Source organism: Cibotium barometz, chromosome 60 (assembly GCF_041138505.1).
Source record: "Cibotium barometz isolate CiBa-2024 chromosome 60, ASM4113850v1, whole genome shotgun sequence".
In the NCBI taxonomy this organism is placed as follows: domain Eukaryota; kingdom Viridiplantae; phylum Streptophyta; class Polypodiopsida; order Cyatheales; family Cibotiaceae; genus Cibotium; species Cibotium barometz.
In genome coordinates this window covers 15,541,403-15,563,317 of record NC_141105.1, presented here as the reverse complement: position 1 = coordinate 15,563,317, position 21,915 = coordinate 15,541,403, and the positions used below count along the sequence as shown (strand labels likewise).

General features: G+C 47.5%; 1 protein-coding gene across 2 annotated transcripts in view; it reads left to right on the top strand.

The window, feature by feature from the left end:
- The window catches only part of LOC147605036 (uncharacterized), a 45,447-nt gene extending 25,820 nt beyond the window's left edge, over positions 1–19,627 (top strand). For both annotated transcript variants that reach the window (XM_086794216.1, XM_086794217.1), the window contains exons 10-15: positions 17,441–17,567; positions 17,798–17,913; positions 18,004–18,080; positions 18,329–18,463; positions 18,939–19,007; positions 19,150–19,627. In XM_086794216.1, coding sequence (XP_086650342.1) covers positions 17,441–17,567; positions 17,798–17,913; positions 18,004–18,080; positions 18,329–18,463; positions 18,939–19,007; positions 19,150–19,422 — 797 coding nt within the window. In that variant the 3' untranslated portion in view covers positions 19,423–19,627. The remainder of the gene's footprint in view (positions 1–17,440; positions 17,568–17,797; positions 17,914–18,003; positions 18,081–18,328; positions 18,464–18,938; positions 19,008–19,149) is intronic.
- The last annotated feature ends 2,288 nt before the right edge of the window (positions 19,628–21,915 follow it).

The following is a 21,915-nucleotide window of genomic DNA, read 5'->3' as shown; positions in this document are numbered from 1 at the left end:
CCCCTCCCTGCACTGCGTTGCTACCGGCGCCCACCCCCTCTTGCCTTTGCTCCGCTGCTTGCACCCCCGCCTCACCTACTCTTCCCGTTTGCCTTTTCTCTTCCCCTTCTCCGCTTGCGCCCCCCCCCCCCCTGTTTGCACCTGTGCCCGCCTCCCTGTCTTGCCCGACTGCAGCCCCCCCTCCCTTCACTGTTTCTTCCTACGCCCGCCCCCCCTCCCTTCGCTGCTTGTGACCCCCGCGTCCCCCCCCCCCTTCCTTTCCTTTCTGCGCCCGCCTCCCCTTGTTGTTTTTTCTTACGCCGGCCCCTTCTCCCTCTGCCTGTTTCTTTTCGCCCCTCCCTTTCCTCTTTCTGATCGCTCCTTCTCTCCTCCTATCAGCGCCTCCCTCCCCCTCCCCCCCCCCCCCCTCTTTTCTTTTTCTTTTTTCTAGCCTCGCCTCCCCCTCCCCTTCGCTTTCTAGCCCTTCCACTTCCCCTTCTTCGTCTCCTCCTTGTTCCTCTGGCAGCGCCCTCAGGTTGTGGGATGTTCTCTATTTTCGGTAAGTTTCGGCCTCTTCTAGTCTTCGCCCCCACGAGGACTCCATGTGTAACATGTAGCGGAAGTATTCGTAATTGAGGATCCTGTCACACAAATGCTCACACCGTCTCCTGTATCCTGTGTTTCGTGAGTTTAGCAATCCACTTTAAGACTTCAAACTTTAAGAGATTTGAGGGAGAGAGATGGAAACTGTACACCGCATGGGGTCCCAAATTACCCACTGAAGGGCCCCCTATCCCGTTACCGGAATAGTATTTGCTTTATTATCTTTGAAGAGACTGACGGTGGACTGACGATAAGCCAAACGCAAGATCTCGGAAGACCAAGAGTCGGGCTGAACTGTACACGGCTGTAGAAACACCAATGATGTCCAATCTTGAGCCTAGGCACTCTTCCCATTGGAATGAGGAAGGGCTGCAAATCTGAGGTTGAGATAGGGGCTGTTTGGGACTGTTCTAGGCTATGTATGAATGCTGTAAATGAATATGAATGCTAAGTTTTACCTTCACCAAGTGGCTGTAGCAAAATGATGAAGATATGAATGCTGAAAACTGTATGTATGCTGAAAACGCAAAGGGTACTGAAGGCTGAATGCTGTAGATGCTGCGTTTTACTGCATAGAGGCTGAATTGCTCAAGCGTTGATGCTCCTAGATGCTGATGAGGAAAACGCTGAGGTACGAGGTGCTGAATTTTGCAATCTACTAACTCTACATGCATGAATGCATCTCTTTAAGTGGATTAAGGGACTTGGACTGACTAACGTCTAAGGCTGAGAATGACCTACGTAGCTCGTACGTGACTTATCTTGGACTGAGGATTACAATGGGGTCACGGCGTACGACAAATATCATCCTAAAAGGTGCTAATACTGTACACTGTTGCATTGATGATGATGAGCCAGCTTGTCACCATGCACTACAGTGCAGAGTGCATGTGACATCCCCTCCTGCTTAGCTTGGCGGCAGGTTCATGGCTTCCAACTAGTCCGCCAACAACTGGGGGTACTCTTGAAAGAATTCCTCGTCTAGCCATACGGCTTCGTGGGTACCTCGATCTCTCGGAACTTCGTATAGAACTGACGTATCCGTCGACTAGAACCATGCTTCCAACGATGAAGAAGAATCTGCTCGGGCTTGATGACTTTGGCTTCGTCTACCACGTCTGGCTGCTGTTAATCTGAAACATCAAACACTCTTGGTCCAACATATGGTTTTAGCCAAGAAACATGGAAAACATCATGCATCGTCCAACTCTTAGGCAATTTCAACTTCATGGAGACATCACTTAACTTTTTAACTATTGGGAAAGGTCCAAAACTACGGAATGAAAGCTTGGGACAACGTTTGCCCACTTATTTCAATCTTTGTTTCATGATGCGCAGATAGACCCAATCCCCTTCCTTGAAGTGGACATCTCGTCTAGACTTATTTGCCTGTTTGCTATAAGCTTCCTGTGCTTTGGTCAAGCGGTTCTTGATTGACTCAATGATTTCGGAAAATGCTTCCGTGGTTTTATTAATCTCTAGAGATGGAGACACCAATCTCGTCAGAAGAGAAGAGAAACGGCGACCAAAGGTGGAGTCCGTCCGACAGTGGATGAATGAGTATCGTTCAAGATGGCTTGGACCAATGGAAGATAATGTTCCCATTTGGACTGTTGGTCATGACAATATGACTTGAGAACATCAAAGGTCAATTGGTTATAAATTTCTGTCTGGCCGTCTGTTTGTGGATGGAATGCACTAGACAACTGTAACTTTGTTCCAAAGTTTTTGAATAATGCCCTCCAGAAATGCGAGGTAAACTTGGAATCTCTATCTGAGGTGATGGTGCTAGGCAAACCACAAATTAGGTACCAATGCTTGAGAAAAAGATGGGCTACGTCCTTAGCTGTGGTCGTATGCTTACATGGGATGAGCATGCAGAATTTACTAAAGTGATCCACAATGGTAAAACAATGAGTGTTACGGGATCCGATGGATGCTGGTAGAGGCCTTACAAAGTCCATAGATATGTCGATGAAAGGTCCGTCTGGGATAGGCAAAGGTTGAAGTAACCCAGCCTTCTTTGTATGTGGAACCTTTACTTTTTGACAAATCTTACAGGCTTGAACATGTGAATATACATCATGCCTCATTTTTGGCCAATAAAGGGACCGTTCTAATTTCTCGAGGGTACTGTTGATACCTCTATGTCCTCCAACTAAGGAGCCATGGTGGGCATCATGGAGAAGTGCTGATCGTTTTTCCTGAATGACACAGAGGTGGTTCTTGAAGAACAACCAACGGCTCTGTACTGAATAATGGCCAGTCTTAGAAGTGAGAGCCAAATTATACTGAGAACCAAACTCAGGGGAGTCGACATATTGGTCTTTCATGCTATCTAAGTCCTTTCCCGTGATTTCGAGAATGGTAGACTCCTGGACTGCCTAGATGCTGGCCTTTCGACTAAGAGAACCTGCTACTAGGTTATGCTTACCATGGATGTACTCAATCATTCCTCCAAATTGTTGGAAGAGTTGACTCCACCTGGCTTGCCGATCACTCCACTGGGCACTTGGCATGGTTTGAAGAAGCCACTTAAGTACTTGGTGGTCTGTTTTGACTGTGAAGACCTGTCCATAAAGAAAAGGCTTCCAATGTTTGAGCGTTGTGATCACACCCAAAAGCTCTTTGTCATAAACCGAATAATTCTTTTCGGCAACATCCAACTTTCGACTGTAGTAGGCCATGGGTCTATTTGTCAGAATACGCAGCGGAGATGATGACCAGATCTGGGAACACAAGAGCAAAAACCGCATGCAGAAAAACAACACAAGAGAGAGATAGATGTAGGCGTGTAACTCTGCTCTGATATACACAAGAAGATCCCGATATGATACACTGAGTGGTATGCGGCTGGGGGCCTATTTATATGCCCCCAGATGGGCAGTCGGCCTGCTGAAAAGGCCCTCCACGACTGTAGCAACAGTCGGCCAGCAGCACATGAGGCCACGACTGTATACATCCAGTCGGCCAGCCGTGAGACACTCCACGACTGATGTCTGAGCAGTCGGCCAGCTACTAGGTCCTCCAGCCGCCTCAGGGCTGCCTCCCAAGCCACAAAAAAATGGAAAAAATAAGGGGAAAAATGATAAAACACCTCATAAGGACGGGCACACCCACAACAAAGGCCCTGGTGTATAAATCTGGACAGGAGATGACTTCTAACACCCCCTCTCAGCTCCTGGCTGTGAAATCAACCATAGGGAGCTGGGGTGCCGCCTGAGCAAATCCTGAGAGAGCGACTTCGTGAAGAGGTCCACCGTACTGTCCTCCGTCGAACAGAACTCTAGCAAGATGTCATCAGCAACGATCTGTTCACGAACAAAGTGCCTCTGGATGACCATGGGTTCCTCCAGTGGAAGCCCAAACCTGCAATGCAACCTCTGCATCCTCACCACCTCACAAGCAGCATCACAAACAGCCCGGTACTCTGCCTCTGTCCAGGACAAGGCAAAAGATGACTGCTTCTCACTGCTCCATAAAACTGCTCCTGGGCCTGAAGTAGATCTCCTCGTGTCCGGATCTCCTCCCCAAACCGAGTCACTCCAACCGTGGAGTCGGACTCCATCCAACAATCCCCCTCCTGTGTACAAGAGTCCATGATCCTTCGCATGCTGCAGAAACCACAGGAAACGCAATCCTGCCTCCCAAAGAGACATCCGCAACAATGAGCTCAACTGCCTCATCAGGAAGTTCCCGTCCAATCTGGTGTCCATCAACCAGATCAATGAACCATACAGCTTCTGAGTCACAGAGACATCACACTGCTCACAAGGATTGCCATCTACTGGCAAGCTATCCACCATCTGGTCCCGGAAAGCCCGCACCTGCAGCGTATCCACACTTAAGTGGCCATTACCAGACTGCCACTCATCACAAACCTGAGGACCTGGGAGAGAGAGTGCTGAAAGTTTGTAAACTCCATTCTCCACTCCGCCTTCCCAAACCACCTGGCCTGTTGCTTTGTCCCGGAGAGCAACAAAATGCTCATCAAACTCCACCCGTACGCCAGTCTTGCAAACCTGATGCACTGACAACAGATGAAAACCAAGTGCCGGAACATACAACACCTGGGAGGAATGCTTCCCCCCTCTGCCATCGGGAACTATCTCCATCCTGCCCTCACTGTGAACTGGGATAGTGGATGTATCACCAGTAAGAATATGACGAGAAAGCCTGCAGAGATCCTGTAAACCGGAACGGGAAGGAGTCATGTGCCTGGAAGCACCACTATCGAGAATCCACTCCCGAGTATCCGTTGCAGAGAATCCTCCAATCTCCTCCCTGCCTGAAGAAAATGAAACATCAGTGTCCACCACCTCCAGGTGCACAAAAGCCGGAGTCTTCATGATTGCTGCTGAGGAATCTTCATCCTTCTCGGTCTTCCGCTTGGGACACTGCCTCCAGTAGTGGCCTTTCTCGCCACAATCATTAACGGGCTTCTTCTCAGAAGACTTCTCTGATGAAGCCTTCCCTTTGCCCATGTTACGGCCTTTCGACTGTTGGCCAGTTAAGGCCTCCGAACCTCCACCCTGAGGAGGGTTCGTGAATCGTTCCTCCTGGTCCAGGACCATGGGCACAAGCTCCCACGTGATGGTGCTGAGCCTGCCACTGGTAATCAAAGACGAGTAAAATGCTGAGTACGAAGAGGGAAAATGTGACAGCAACGTTATGGCCATGTCCTCGGACGATATCTCCTTCCCAGCTTGAAGAACTTCCTGCTGAAGAGCCTGCAGCTTGTTAATATGCTCCCGCATCGTCGACGACTTTGCAAGGCTTTTAACCCGCATCTGTACTTCCAAGGAAATCCTTCATGGGCGATACCCTGTTGTAAAGTGAGGCCAAATGCTGCCATATACCTCTGGCCAGCGTCATATGCTTTACATGATTGATTACCTGTGGTGTGCAGTTGAGAAAGATAAACGAATGGACACTGGCGTTGACACGATCCCACATCTGTGTCTGGGCCTCCCGGTCCTTTCGGGTTGACGGTAACTCCCCTTCCTCAACTTCCGGCCGTGGAACCCCAACAACAACGAAATCAGCGAGGTCGTAAGACTCCAGAACAGATTCCATCATAACCTTCCATATGCCGTAGTTGCTCCCGTCCAACTGACGGTCCACCGGGAACGTGGGGAGTGTCGGGATCTTCACATGTCTCTTGGCCGTCCTCTTGCTTCTCCTCTTCCCGAACAGTCCCAAACAGTCCACCAATCGGCCACACAACAGTCCCCCTCTTGCTCACACAAATCCCAAGAACTATCTAGAGCCTAGGGCTCTGATACCATGTCAGAATACGCAGCGGAGATGATGACCAGATCTGGGAACACAAGAGCAAAAAACGCATGCAGAAAAATAGCACAAGAGAGAGATAGATGTAGGCGTGTAACTTTGCTCTGATATACACAAGAAGATCCCGATATGATACACTGAGTGGTATGGGGCTGGGGCCTATTTATATGCCCCCAGATGGGCAGTCGGCCTGCTGAAAAGGCCCTCCACGACTGTAGCAACAGTCGGCCAGCAGCACATGAGGCCACGACTGCATACATCGAGTCGGCCAGCAGTGAGACACTCCATGACTGATGTCTGAGCAGTCGGCCAGCTACTGGGTCCTCCAGCCGCCTCAGGGCTGCCTCCCAAGCCACAGAAAAATGGAAAAAATAAGGGAAAAAATACGGAGAGTGGGGAAAAATGATAAAACACCTCATAAGGGCGGGCACACCCACAACAAAGGCCCTGGTGTATAAATCTAGACAGGAGATGACTTCTAACACTATTGTCCTGCTGGAGAACTGCATCTATGGCTACATTGCTTGCATCGGTAATGACCTCAAAAGGTTCATCCCAGGATGCTAACTTAAAAATAGGCGCTTTTGAGGCAGCTTTCTAGAGTGCACGGAATGCATCAAGTGCCTTGCCTGTGACTGAGACTTTTTGTTTACGAGTCTTCACCCCCTTGAGCAAGTCGGTGAGAGGTGCTACAAGGTTGGAAAACTGATGAACATGGGTGCTGTAGGCTTGACAAAGACCTACGAAAGAACGGATCTCTTGGGTGGTCTGAGGGATGTCCCAATCTAAGATTTCATGAACCTTTGAGAGGTTCAGTCTAATCCTATCGAAACTGATGATATAGCCCAAGTATTGAACTTCCTTAACGCCGAAGATAGACTTTTTGGCGTTTATGTAGAGCCCATTATCTCGCAAAAGTTGCAAGACTTTCTCCACATCTTTCTCATGTTGCTCCGCAGTGGTTGAGAATACAAGTATGTCATCAAGAAAGATGAAGACACTTACCAATGAGGACTACGAAAATCCTGGACATCATTTTATTGAAGGTTGCGGGTGCATTTGTAAGCCTAAAAGGCATGACTACGAACTCGTAGTGACCACGCTCTGTCCGGAAAGTTGTTTTTGGAATGTCAGCTTCGAAAATGCGGACCTGATGGTAACCACTCTTGAGGTCGATCTTAGTGAAAAATTTAGCACCGTCTAAACGCTCCAAAATGTACTCAATCCTTGGCATAAGAAACTTATTCTTAATGGTGAGTTTATTTAATGCCCTATAGTCTACACAAAGGCGTGTAGACTTGTCCTTCTTTTGGACAAATAGGATGGGTGCAGCAAATGGTGAGGAAGAAGGCCGAACGAATCCGGCTCGGAGGAGCTCAGATAACTATCTTTCTAGCTCGCCCTCTAAAGTCTTGGAAAGACGATAGGGAAACCTGCTAGGAGGTTTTGATCCAGGGACCAAATCAATATGATGGTCCTCAGGACGGGATGGAGGGAGACTGGGCGGAAGATTGTCCCTAAGCATAATGTCCTGATGTCTGGACAGGAGGTCTGCTAACTGTGGGACTGAAGATGAGATGGATGCTACCGATGAGGTAGAGGCTGTTTGAGCACGAACATAAATGAGTGCTCCTTCCATTCCCTTGCGGATAGCTCGTCGGGCCTGGAGATGCGAAATCAATGGGATGCCGAGAATTCTTCTATCTCCACGAATCATGACGGGCTCAAGAAAACCTTTACAGATAGTAAAAGTGTCCTGCCCCCAATCGAGAATAGGCTCATATTATAGCGAAACCACTGGATTCCTAAGATCATGTCACACCCCAAAAGAGGCAAGACAATGAAATCTCGTTGGAATGAGGCCTTTTGAACTTCAAAGGCAAACTGCTGTGCCTTCTGGGATATGTGGGTGCGGAGACCAGGTGTGAACCCGTCCACATCCAGATGATATGGTACTAATATGCAGCTCATCTTGTCAGCCAACTGGGGAGAGATGGCGTCTTCAGAATTGCCCATGTCGAATAGGACTACAAACTCTCCGCCCTTGGCAGAGCCATAAGCTCGGATGAGGCTTTTCTGTGCAGCATCGCTCTCATCCTCCTGCTTAGCATCAAATACCACGGATGGCATAGGATGCATAGAAGGTAAAACTGAACCGCATTGGTGGTAGTAGGCGGGGCTGGAGGAGCTAGAGATGCTGTGGCAACTGTGGTAGAAGGGGCTTTGGCGGCTTATTTCGCTTGCCATTTGTGGCGATCCTTCTTACCATGCCCTATGATGTGACAGAAAAAACATGTGTTTTTTGATTGGTAGTTCTTTTGCTCCTCTGGAGGAAGATAACCTCCAGTAATGCATGCCTTAGCCTTTTCATCGGGGGTTTTCTTAGGCTTAGATTCTTTATCCTTCTTACCCCTTGAACTGGAGCTATTACTACCGTCCTTCTTAGCATCTTTAGAAGATGCATTATCTTTCCCTGCGCAGCAAATTGCTGCTGGTGGGGTTTGGTACTAGTCTGTGAATGATGATTGCTTGGGTTGCCTCTGTTCATCTTCGTTTCTTCGTTTTGAGCGAGAGTCAAAGCCCGGTCATATGTACTGGGTTCAAAGTTGCGAACTGTGAACCGGATGTTGGAATCCAATCCACGAATGAATTGCTCCATCTTGGCTTGCGCAGATAGCCCTAACTACTGTGCTAAAGTAATAACCTTTCTGGAAAACTGAACCACTGGAGACCCGTTCTGTCTGAGTCTATAGAACTCATCTGCCAAACCGGTCGTATACTGGGGCGGGAGAAATCTGGTATTTAGGTCATGAACAAATGTATCCCAGCTAAAAGCTGTGACACCTGTGGTCTGGTCTGTACGAAGATTAGACCAATGCTGCCACCAAGTGACTGCCTCACTTGTGAGGTGGGGAGCCGCTATGTGGACTCTATCGTTAGGATCTGTGATCCTAGCTAATGGAAAATGAGCAGTAAATTGATGAATAAACTGATTAACTGCTAAATGATCACACTTACCATTATACTTACTAAAATTTGGTTGACTTCGAATGATGGTAGTCGATGCTACGGACTGCTGGCTGGTGGCACCTGAGGGTAGGGAAGCTGAAGAGAGGTGCTGGTATCTAAGATGCATGGCCCCCTTTTCCCATTGGTGCTCGAGTAACATATGTTCTCGATCGAGCTCTCGTTGGTGCTCCCGAGCGGTGAGTTCAGCCTGACGCCGGTCTTCTTCGATCCTGCGTTGGGCTTCCTCATAGTCCCATCTATCTACTTTTTCTTGTTGTTTTCTTGCTTTTGCTTTTGCTTTTTCTTCTCTCCGTTTGGCCTCGTCTTCTCTTCTTTGTTGTTCCATTTGAAATTAGAGGGAGATGTAGTCGGGGGTTGTTGGAGGTGGAGGAGGACGTGCTGCTGTTGCCTCCAAGAGTTGGAGACGCTCCATGAGAAGCTGGTTCTAAGCTCTAAGTAGAGCTATGGTATCTGCTGTAGTCGGAAGAGCAAGGTCTCCTTTGGGGGAGACTTCTTCCGGTTGATGGGTACTCTCCTCTGTAGACACGATGCTGAAGTCAATGGTCGTGCCGGAATGCAATCTAACCATCCAAGGATGCCCTCACGCTAGGATACGATGTGTGGTTGAATCTGATACCAATGTAACATGCAGCGGGAAGTATTCGTAAGTGAGGATCTTGTCACACACATGCTCACACCGTCTTCTGTATCCTGAGTTTCGTGAGTTTAGCAATCCACTTTAAGACTTCAAACTTTAAGAGATTTGAGAGAGAGAGATGGAAACTGTACACCGTATGGGGGTCCCGAATTACCCACTGAAGGGCCCCCTATCCCGTTACCAGAATAGTATTTGCTTTATTATCTTTGAAGAGACCGACGGTGGACTGACAATAAGCCAAACGCAAGATCTCGGAAGACCAAGAGTCAGGCTGAACTGCACACGGCTGTAGAAACACCAATGATGTCCAATCTTGAGCCTAGGCACTCTTCCCAATGGAATGAGGAAGGGCTGCAAATCTGAGGCTGAGATAGGGGCTGCTTGGGATTGTTCTAGGCTATGTATGAATGCTGTAAATGAATATGAATGCTGAGTTTTACCTTCACCAAGTGGCTGTAGCAAAACAATGAAGATATGAATGCTGAAAACTGTATGTATGCTGAAAACGCAAAGGGGACTGAAGGCTGAATGCTGTAGATGCTGCGTTTTACTGCATAGAGGCTGAATTGCTCAAGCGTTGATGCTCCTAGATGCTGATGAGGAAAACGCTGAGGTATGTACTATGAGGTGCTGAATTCTGCAATCGCTTTATGCTCCTTGTGCTGAAGGCTCCAAGCGTTGAGTGCTTCAAGGCTGAATGAGATATGAATGAATAAATGGATGATATGCTAGGCTATTTATATGGGCATGGGGTGCTGGTCGGCTGGCTACAGGGCTGGCCGACTGCACTTGTCCAATAAAAATATATAAATGATGTAAAAAATGCCCAATAAATGCTGTAAAATATGGGAATAATACTGGATAAATTCTGATGGCTGCTGGATGATATCTGAAGGCTTCAGCAATGGTCTAGATGGCCTACATGCATATGGAATGAATGCTATTTATAAATGCACACATGTCCTGATACAAACTCTAAGGCTTCTACTGACTTCACATGCATGAATGCATCTCTGCAAGTGGTATAAGGGACTTGGATTGACTGACCGACTGACTGTCTAAGGCTGAGAACGACCTACGTAGCTCATGCTTGACTTATTGTGGATTGAGGATTAAAATGGGGTCACGAAAGCACAACCCTCATCAGTGCCATGGACTGCCAACAGAATATTATGCCGAGTAACCACGCCAAGCCACTATGGGGGGGATAGGTGTCAACCACTCCTGGGGAATAGCAGAGTTGATGTCGAGGCTGAGTGTCTCTACCTTTGATCCCTACCAAGCCTCTCTCATGAGCCTCCGAGAGCAGTTGCATGTGTGCAAGCCAATTTTCAAGAGACTTGGCGGGTCCTATGCTCAATGCTCCCCATGATACATGAGGTCGGGCTCCCAACATATGGCCACTGGGTAAACGGATCAGGGGGTTCTAGATCAGGGCCTGTTTTGAAGATGCTCCTCTGAGGATACTGGAGCTACTTGCCTAAGGGCCGGCATGAGGTGATCCCAAGCTCGAAGTAAGCAACTTGCAAATCTGTCCTCAAAAGCTGGGCTAAATCCGTGGGCCTGCATCTCTGTGAAGATCCATCTAGTGCTCTATGGCCAGGGGCCCCAGGGCTCGGGGTACGGGCTGAAATCTAGGCCAAGAGGACGTCCTTCCAAGGCTCACCATGGAGAGTCCTCTAATAATCAGCTTGCCCAACAGGGCGCGGTTCTGAACTGCGGGGTCAATGATGCCTAGACCCCCTTTGCATCGTGGCTAAATGATCACTCTCCAGGCCACTGTGGCCCAGGCAAGCCTCCCATCACTGCCGGCCCACAAGAAGTTCCGGATCAACTGTTGTACTTGACCAATGCATGCTTGGGAGAAGGCCCAACAAGAAGTAATGTACCACATGGTGGCAAGAAGAACCTGGTTCGCCACCACCACTCGACCAGCTAAGGACAGCCTCGCAGAGCTCCAATACAAAAGCTTCTTCCGAATGCTCAGAAGAAGAGGGGCGAGCAGTTGATCCGGAGAGAGATCAATGTCCACATGGCATCCTAGATAGCGGACTGGAGTGCCCCTCGAGATCCATTGGGAAGCCTCAACTGGGCGCCAAGTCGGGGCGGGTGCAGAGCCTACCCAGAAACCACACGACTTGTGCCAGTTGATCTGCGCTCTTGATGCACAACAAAAGATCTCAATCGCCTCAGCGAATCTCTGTAGATTCCCCACATCTCCACGTAGGTATGCTTCTGTGTCATCTGCAAACACCGAGTCCAGCAGCTCCTCTTGAGTGCGGAGGGGGAGACGCAATCCCTAAAGTCCCGTCTCTTGAGCAGAGAGGAAACTACTCATGGCCTCGGCGACGAATAGGAAAAGGTAAGGTGCCAGTGGACAGCCTTGTTGGACCGAGTGAGAAAGGGGGAATCTGTCGCCTCAGGCTCCCTGAATGATAACTTGACTGTGAGAGGCTGATTAAAGTTGTGAAACACCACGGATCCACTCCGCTGGGAACCCCATCCGGTGCATCGTGCCCTCGAGAAAGCTCCAATCAACCCTATCATAAGCTTTCTCAAAGTCTAGGAGGAGCACTATGAGGTCGTGCTGCCGCAGCCTAGCCGAAGTTGACGCCTCCTAGAAATAGAAGATGTTGTCCAAAATGCTCCAATCCTGAACAAAACCTGTCTTAGGATCATGGATCATGTCAAGGAGGAAAGGCTGAAGTCTCCGGCGGATGGCCTTGGCCAGTCCCAAGAAGGGTGATGGGCCTCCACTATTAGATCTCCAATCTGTCACCACCCTCCTTAGGAATCAAATGAATCAAACCCTCTGAGAGCCTCTATGGCATGGTGCTTGTAATCATAATCTCATTGAAGGTTACTCAAAGGCCGCCTTCCATGAGATCCCAATGGGGAAGGAAGAAGGAAACTAGAAGCCTGTCCGCTCTTGGTGGGCAATTGCCCCCAGGAAGAGCTGTGAAGGCCTCTGCCAGCTCCTCTGTTGTAAAGGGGGTCAATAAGGTTTGGAGAGTAAGGGGGGACCACCTTTTTCGTGTGCCGCCAAACTCGCTCTCGTGCGTCCACCACCTGTGGGGATAATGGGGCACCTGTGAGGAGGGATTTGAAAAAGTCCGTGGCAATGGCTCTCACATGGGGGGGGTCAGAGATGATAGCTCCATCCTGGCCACGCAATCCGCGAATACCATCTCTCCGCTTGTGAGGGCCTGCAATCTCAAAGAAGTCCCCAGTGACTCTATCTCCAGCCTGGGTCCAGAAGGAGGCTTGACTGTCACGAGAAATCTTGAAACGCAAGCCAATGGTTCGGATGCAGGGTCGAAGCCATGCTGCCACCTTGCAAAGAAGGCCTGGGCCATCCGCCGTGCGACGGGGCTCAGCTGCATAACTCAATCTGACATTGCTGGCGAGTCAAACTCTACCTGGTAGTAGCCACGCCCCAAAGGATGAATGTGTGATCTTTGCAAGCGCTCCAAGGAGACTAGCCTATAAAAGATCTTTGAGTTGTCTGCGTGCTAGGTGGCTACCTACAATCTTGCAAACCAGAGTGGAAGCCTCTAGAGAGGCAACTGTCGAGCGACGAGTTGGAGGTCCGCTTTTGAGAAGGATAAACAAGGGATGGCGGCCTCAGTCGGGGATGACGGAGCGGGTGAGGGGTGGAGACTAGAAGTGGCTGCGACTTGCCAAGTGACAAAAAACCCTAGAACAAGAGAAAACTGCCTGGAGAAGTTGGGGGAATGGAGAGGCGGAGCCGAAGAAGAAAAGGGGGGGGGGAACGGAGGGAGAAAGGGGAGGGGGTGCAGGCAGACGACGGGGAGGCAGCCGGGAGGCGGCACAAGAGAGAAGAAAAACAAAGGGGAGGGGGGCGAAGACAGTCAAGGGAGGCGAGAGGGGGCTAGCGGGGGGGAGGCGGAAAGGAAAAAAAGGGAGGCGCAGTTGCGAAGAAGGGAGAGGTGTGAAGAAAGCAGGGAAGGAGGGAGGGAGGGGGGGGTGCGCGTGTGCAGGCAGAGAGGGGGGGTGGCAGACAGCACGCAGGTTCGCAATGGGGGTTGCTCTAGCTCAAGCGCTCACCCCGAGAGCCAATCCTTTCAAGTTTTGGATTTCGAAGCTTTATGTCTGAGAACACCTCTTAAAAAATGTAGGTGTGTAACAGCATTTGAAAAGGGGCTTGTAGCCACTTAGTGTGTTAGTGTGTAAGCAATGATGTCATCAGTTAGCCATGTGTTATTGCCCCATGGTTTGTGTGATGAGAAAGATAAGGCTCACAGCCTATAAAATCATGTACTAGAGTGTTGATTAAAACATCAATCATAATCAAAGCTTCTTTGTACGTGCAATCATCTTGTATTAACAATAACTAGTACTTCACTCTCTCTCTCTCTCTCTCTCATGTTCGCTATGGCTGTCCTCCACCTGCATCCGCCATAGCCCTGGGCAACAGGGATTTATCTTGTGTTTGTCCTCTGTTTAGGAGATCTTTGAAGGATTCCATTGCAAGAATCCGTGATAGTTGATATCAGAGCTACCCTGAACCAACAGAGGACAAAGAGGTGATGCATGGAGTGAGATTTTTGTAAGCTTTCCAATATGTTTTTAGGGTTTCGTGTAGTACATTCGTGAATCTTTATCACTAGGGTTTGATGCATACTCAGGTTAGAGGTATGATGTACTCATTTTGGTTTTTGAAAGTCACCTAGAAGAGATACGAGAGGGTTCATGAACATACAGGAAGGGAGAAGAGAAGTTTGGCGAGGTATGTGTGTGTGTACTTTTATGTCCATGCATGCTAGTTGTGTATGCAGATTGCTGATGGACTGGGGGCAACCATAGATGGCTGTGCCTAGGTGGTTATGCAGATGCTTTTTAGGCACAAATGCTTTTGCGCATACATGTGTGCATGCGTAGGCATGATCCGGGTGCTAACTGCAGGTACAGATGTCGTATGTGTGCTGCAAACAGGCTGTACTGTTTGTACGAGCCATACACTGCTGACCGTAGGTAGCATAAGTGCGTAGCACTTATTGCAAGTTTGGTCACCATCAGAGCATGTTTGGGTACGATGGCATGGGGAAGAGCGGGAATGCATGTGTTCTAAGCAGACCATACACATGCCTAGTGGTTGTACAATGCCACGTGGCATCTTTTCGTACAACAATGATCAACATGCATGACTAGTTTGTCCACCTGTTGTATAGGGCACAACTCGTGGGTACATACATAGACACCAAATGGAAGGAAAACAATTTTAGTCGCCTAGAAAAAAGCATGCAGAAGTGTTATTTTTGGGCACTTACTAAAAAAAATCATACATCAAATTTAAAATTTGTCACGTGCACCTTAATTTGGTGCCATGTAGACATGATCATTCCCTGCAGCCACCTAAAGGGCAAAGTTAGAGGCCATATGTGGGTAGTTTGGAGCTATTTTAACAACCCTATAGGTGCCGAGAGGCGCCTAGGACATGAACCAATGGTTGGGACAAGTATTGGGCATAATATGAACTACTTTTTTGACATTTTTTATGACTTTTCATGGCCTGAAGAGGGCTGGATGACCTGAATATGACTTGCTATCAAAACCCCTATTTAAAGACATGTCAAGGTCATTCGTGAACAAGGAAAGGGGTGAGAGGGCACCCCTGACGAACTGATCTTGAAATCAGAAATTTGTCCCCTTTGTTTTTCATGATGAGGACCTGGCTGTAACTGCTAAGACTTTTCAGATCCAACCAGCCAGGAATCCCATCCGAAGTATGGTGCCCTTGAGGAAAGCCCAATCTACTATGTTGTAGGTGTTCTTAAAGTCGAGGAACAGAACTGGCATATCTTCCTGTTGGAGGCATGCCGTGGCGGTCACCTCACAGAAGGTGAAGATGTTATCCAGGATGCTCCCATCCTGAATGAATGCCATGGATCACATCTGGAAGGTGAGGCTGAAGGCAGTGAGTGATGGCTTTGGCCAGGATTTCGTAGGCGCTAATAAGGAGTGTGATGGGGCACCACTATCGTATCTCCAATCGATCGCCTCTCTCCTTGGGAATCAGATGAATAAGCCCCTTCGAAAGCCGCTCCAGCATGTCGCCAGTGACCATGGTCTCATTGAAGGCGGCCTGGAAACCCCCTCCATGAGATCCTAGTGACGAAGGAAGAGAGGAACTGGCATGCCGTCCACTTCAGGGCACTTGCTGCAAGGTAGGGCCCTAAGAGCCTTTCTCAGCTTGTCACTCGAGAAGAAAACCCTGTAAGCTTGGGAGACCACCTCGTGTGTGTGCTGCCAAGCTCTCTCTCTCTCGCTCTACCTTGATCTGGGGGGAGAGGGGACCAGCTGAGAGCAGTCCTATATAAATTTGTGGCAACGGCACGCACTTGTGGAAGGTCCGGCTCATTGATACCATTTGTACTCCTCAGTCTACAGACCGTCTTTGTGATGGTGGGGGCTTGTCAGGTCCAAATAATCCCAAGTGACGTTGTCTCCTCCCTGGCTTGAGAAAGATGCACAAGCATGATACCTGAACTCCACCCTCCTCTTCTCAATCGGGTGGATCTCTGTGCAGGCAGTCTCCATCTGGGTCTCCAACCAAGGGCTATTGAGGGTCTACTCCTGAAGGCGGCACTGAAGGGAAGCTAGGCTCCTGCAAAGGTTTCTCTCTTGCTCTCGAATCAAGATGTGTCTGTCCGGGGTTGCCCTCTATAAAAGAGTGCCAATCTCTCCAAGACTCAAGTCTAAATCCACTGCAGAGTTGACCCTTTCTGAAAGAGAGAGATTCCCAGATCTCCTTGACTTGCCTGCCTATCTCGATGTCCTGAATCAAGCTCTCACGGGCACTCTACGGCCTGTCTGGTCTCCAGGGGTCCTCCAGGTGGAGGAGGACAGGGGTATGGCCTGAGAGAGTGGTGTCTGCAATGATGCCTCGCAGCTGCTCCCAGGCGGAGTTCTCAGCCTGGGAAATAGTGTCTAGTTCTCCTCCCTGACTGTCCTCTGTGCCCTCTAACATGTTGAAGTCCCCTCCAGGCTCCCATACACCAACAGCCTGGGAAATAGTGTCTAGTCCTCCTCCCTGACTGTCCTCTGTGTCCTCTGTGTCCTCCAACATGTTGAAGTCCCCTCCAGGCTCCCATACACCAAAATTCTGTCTAAGGGAGCTCATGCCACAACTATATCTAGAACTCTATACGCCCCGCCACCCTGTTGGGTGCGTAAATGTCAAGGAGACCCACACGGTCTTCCCCAACCCTAATGATCACCACAACTGTATCTAGAACTCTATCCGCCCCGCCACCCTGTTGGGTGCATAAATGTTAAGGAGACCCACATGGTCTTCCCCAACCCTAATGATCACCACCTAGCTCTCCCTGGACTGGTTCCACAGTCCAACACTGAAAGGATCAACTGTTCACTGATTGAGATGAACCCCACCCCCCCCACCACCCCACCCCCCCCCCCCCCCCCCTTCGTTCCCTTGAGGACCAAAAGTGGGTGACCTTCATCTTCAATATGTGGGAGAAATCGATTGCCTGAGAGTGGATAGTGCAGTGTCACATGCACAGATGTGGACATAACTTAACCCTCTATTTTGGCTAGGATTAGGAGCCTTTTTAGGCATTGACCAGCTTTTTTATGGGATTTTTGGCATGTTGCTATCCAAGGACCTGGCTGATAGCAGTCGGCTAGGTATAGGGGCAGTTCCATGAGCCTATAAATAGGCAAGTGCTAGTGTGTGCACAACTATGCTAATCCATTGTATGCATAAGTAGGTTAGGTATTTGTTGTGCTCGAGTTAAATTGTGCAGGTCATTAGTGTCTGCCTGAGACTTTTTTGTGTGGTTCATGCATACAATGCAGCAAGAGAACAAGCAAACTTGAGCAATGGTTTTTGTGTTTACTAGTATACCTCTATTGCAGGGGACTTTTTCCATGCTGCACCCAATATTGACCATTCCCAGGACTTTGTTCGGCGAGATATCATAGAATGGATGAAATGGCTTCGAACTGACATTGGATATGATGGGTGGCGCTTGGACTTTGTCAGGTTTGTGCTTATGAATGAAAGGACAGATCGGTTGTGTTATGTTCTGATGTGGCATCCTCTCGTGTGGTAGTAAATATGAAACAACACCCCCCCCCCCCCCCCCCCCCCCCCCCCAACACACACACACACACACACACAAGCCTCATGTTTTTCTCTCTTGCATCTCTTTCTTTGTTCTCCCCCCTTGTCAACCGTAAGTCCTTGATTAGGCTTGTCTTTTCTATATTCAGGGGATTTTGGGGTGGCTATGTAAAAGAGTACATTGAAGCAACCAGTCCAGCCTTTGCAATCGGAGAGTATTGGGACAGTCTAGCATACGAGGGGGGAAATGTTTGCTACAATCAAGGTATCAGGGCATTCATAAAGTAATAATTATGGTACTATCAGTGTTCAAGTCAGACAGTGATATGAACATGCTTTGAGACATGAATCACAGATGCTCACAGGCAGAGGATAGTCAATTGGATCAATGCCACTGGAGGCACCTCCTCAGCCTTTGATGTGACAACCAAGGTATCTCTGATATTTTTCCTCTTGTCAGGAGTCTTGTAAACCAACTTAATGGCTGCTGTTTTAAGATAAAAATTCCAAAGTCCTTATGTATTGTCGTCTACTTTGGCAGGAACATAGTTCTCCCCTTCAAAGACAATGAAAGCCTTGCATTGAAAAATGTCACTGCATGACTGATTTATTATCATGAAAAACAATGGAAGTCGGTGGTGCAAAGCTCTTCTAATTTGTATTACGTTTATATTTTGCAGGGTATTCTACATTCAGCTCTGCATAATCAGTACTGGCGACTGATTGATCCTCGAGGAAAGCCTCCTGGTGTGATGGGGTGGTGGCCATCACGAGCAGTCACATTTTTGGAAAATCATGACACTGGCTCCACACAGGTTAAGGCTAATCTTTTGTTTCTCCTGGTTTTAAACATCTTTGGTCATCTGCGGTTACTGTAAATTTTTCTAGAGGGGAGGGGGTTGGGGGGTGGGGTGTACGCCATGAAGGACTGCCCCATACCTTCTCTCCTCACTTGCCTGGTCTTTTGAGGAAGGGGAGGCCAGTGCTCACTGCTAAGAGGTGGGGTCTCTGCTGCCAGCAGGGCTAGCCCTCCCTGGGCTTATGCAGATGTGGTGCCTCCTGCTGGCTGGCTGTTTGGAACGCACTAGGCTGTAGAGGTGGTGGTTGTAATCTTTAGAGAGATTGATGTCAACCGTACATGCTCTTGGGTGCTCATAATGAGAGTGCTGATGTGGTTGCATGTACTCTATGCTATGTATGATGGGGTTGATGGTTTGAAGCTCTGTGAGTAGACTCAGTTTGCACTATGTTTTGTTGAATTACATAACATCCCCATTTGTCTTTTACCAGGGTCATTGGCCTTTTCCACGTGACAAGCTTATGCAAGGATATGCTTACATTCTTACTCACCCTGGCACGGTACTGGTTTAGATTTTGATGAGGGAATTTTTTTATAAAATTTGATTCAAGTTCCGTATCATCTAGCTGAGGTTTTAGTTGTTAAGATGTATAAGAGCAAATTTCCTAGCATGAAATCAAAATTCATGTGTGTGTTGTGCAGCCTGTTATCTTTTACGATCACTTCTACGATTTTGGCTTGCATGATCCCATAGCAGAGCTGATAGCTGTGCGAAGACGCACGGGTGTCCATTGCCGGAGTGCTGTTAAGATCTATCAAGCAACCAACCAAGGATATGTTGCCCAAGTAGGGGATAATCTGCTCATGAAGTTGGGTCATCTAGACTGGAATCCCTCCAAAGAGAACAACTTGGAGGGAAATTGGCAACGTTGTATGGACAAGGGTGCAGACTACCAGATATGGGAAAGGAGCTAAGGCTATGTTAGTCATGAGCAGTTCCAGAAGCTGCAGGCATTGTTTTTGGTTGTAGCTTGATTGGCTTGATGTTGATGGAAGGCCCTCCAGACAATTTTTGTTGTATATCATTAGTAATGTGGAATATGAACATTGATTTAAATGTATGCACAAAGAAAAAGTGTTCTTGGAGCTACCACATTTAGCTATAAAAGTAATTATCTAAGTGTGTTTATTACTTTAACAAAGCAACATTTGTAACTAGATAACAAGGCTATGTTTTTGTCACAAGGATGGTCACATCAAGATAGTACTTCAGAGATGGGAAGCTTAGCATGACTCGGAAAATGGTGATACACTTCCATTTTGAAAGATTAGAATGGTCTGTTGATCAACCATGATTTATGGGTTAAACAACATCGGTTTAGAGAGGAGTATAGTAGACAGTGTTAAAAAAAGGTAATCGTAGCTCTTTGCCTCATCAGATTGAATGCGACCAGTGGCCTTTTGAAAGAGGCCATGGATGCAAAGAGAAATATGGAGTCGTCTAAGATACTTCTTAGATACTCGCCTTGACATTGTCTTAAGAGTCAAAGTTTGCAATAGTGAGCTTGGAAGCATTGGTGATAGAGTGGATGAAGAGCTTGTTTAAATTTTACAGATCGTTTTGGTGAAGATTATGACAATCTATTATAGGCATATGCAGCACACAAGTAACTTTGTTTTCTTCAACATTCCAAAGGGTGCTCCTTGACTAAGAACATGTGTTGGAAATAGAAAAGATAAAAGAGGACGAATGCCCATTCAACATCAAGAGGAAGAGGTACAAGAAGTAAGTTGAAGGTTTCACTAAAATTTATAAAAAGAGAGATGAAAAGCTCATTGTCATTATTGTGGTGATACGAACGACCATTATTCCTAAGAATGTTTCGTGACATTAAAGGAGTCATTAAAGGAAAATTGAAAACAGCCAGGTTACATGCAAGTGAAAATAACAATATCAAGATAGTGTCTTTTTAACAAATGAATGCGAGGTAGGTGGTATTTTTTGGATACTCCAAGGAGTGTTATGTTGTTGTAGCAAGTAAGAGAGCAGGTGCAACCAAGCAAAGTTCTCAACTCGATGCACAAAATGATGAAGAGTGCATAGAGTGCTGGTGGATTGAAAGAGGGACTAGTGGTCACAAAGACTATTCCAAGAAAATTTTATGCTTATAAAGGGTCCAGTTATACCATGCAAACAGTAAATTATGATAACGGTTTCTTTATCATAGCTGTGGGTTTCGATTCCAATTATACAAGGAGCTAATAAGAGCACTCAAAGCAAATGCTAGCTTATACAGGCTCCAATTATTTTATGTGATTCCTTTACTGGATTCATTCTTCATTTTCAATCCATTTCTCTTAACGGATGATATGTTGCCCCTTTTAGAAACATGTATTCTTGATGGTGCTTGTTTTTCGAGAAAAGGTATCATCTTCACTTCGCTATTTAGATCAACATCTTTACTTTGCTATTTAGATCAACATCTTCACTTTGTTTTGTGACGTTTTGTATTAAGTCTTGCCTAGGATAACTTCGTGTATTGCTACCATGTTCAATAATTGGGGGCCAAGGGCTGCCCATGGTTTCATCGAGTGCTTTGGGAGATTCTAAATTCGACCCAATGCTAAAAGAGTGGTATTTATTGATGTTAATCCAATTTTGAGATTAACAATAGATACCACCATTATTTTACATCAAGGAATCATGTTAGATACACCAAAGGGTCATACATTCAAGATATAAAGCAATAGTGTCCAAAGCTACAACTTGGACGGGTGCCCGTAATGGTGTGACGGAGTATTTATGGCGACTCCCGCTTCAAGAGCGTGTGGTAGCAAGTTAGGATGAAGTCCTAATAAGTGATATACTTCATGGATATATTATGAAAGTAGTCATTGTAATAGCATTAGGCCTCTTATGCGCCTAAAGTGCCTGGCCCGCCACAGTTTAAGTGAGTGTGAACACTTATGGCCATGTATATAAGTGAATTTCTCTCATAATACAATATACTCTCCCATTGTGCAATTGAGTCTTGCTCTTGCTAATCTCTCTCCCTAATGCATGCTAGAGTGAGTGTGTGTGAGTGAAGTGATGTGAGAGGAGGGACGAGGACCTGTAGTGCAATGCGGCGGTGTGACAATGCTCACGGGAGACGTGGTGGAATTGCTTCTCCAGGAGTTGTAGAGCTTAGAGACCTCAAGGGTTACGAGCTCGGCCATTGGAAAGATCCTCACGACAGTTACGGTTCACCAGGTAATCTCTTTTTGGATGTGTTTCAAAAGGGTTAGCCATAACATTTTTGGCGACGTTGCCGGGGAGCCATCTCTTGGCTTTTTCCATCGTTTTGCCTCTAATCTACGCATAGCCTGTTGCCCATTATCTTGATTAATGGTTTCCCATGAAAAAGATGTGGATTTGATGGTGATTTGTGTGAGATTTGGTGTAGAATAGCTCTCTTTTTTATTTTT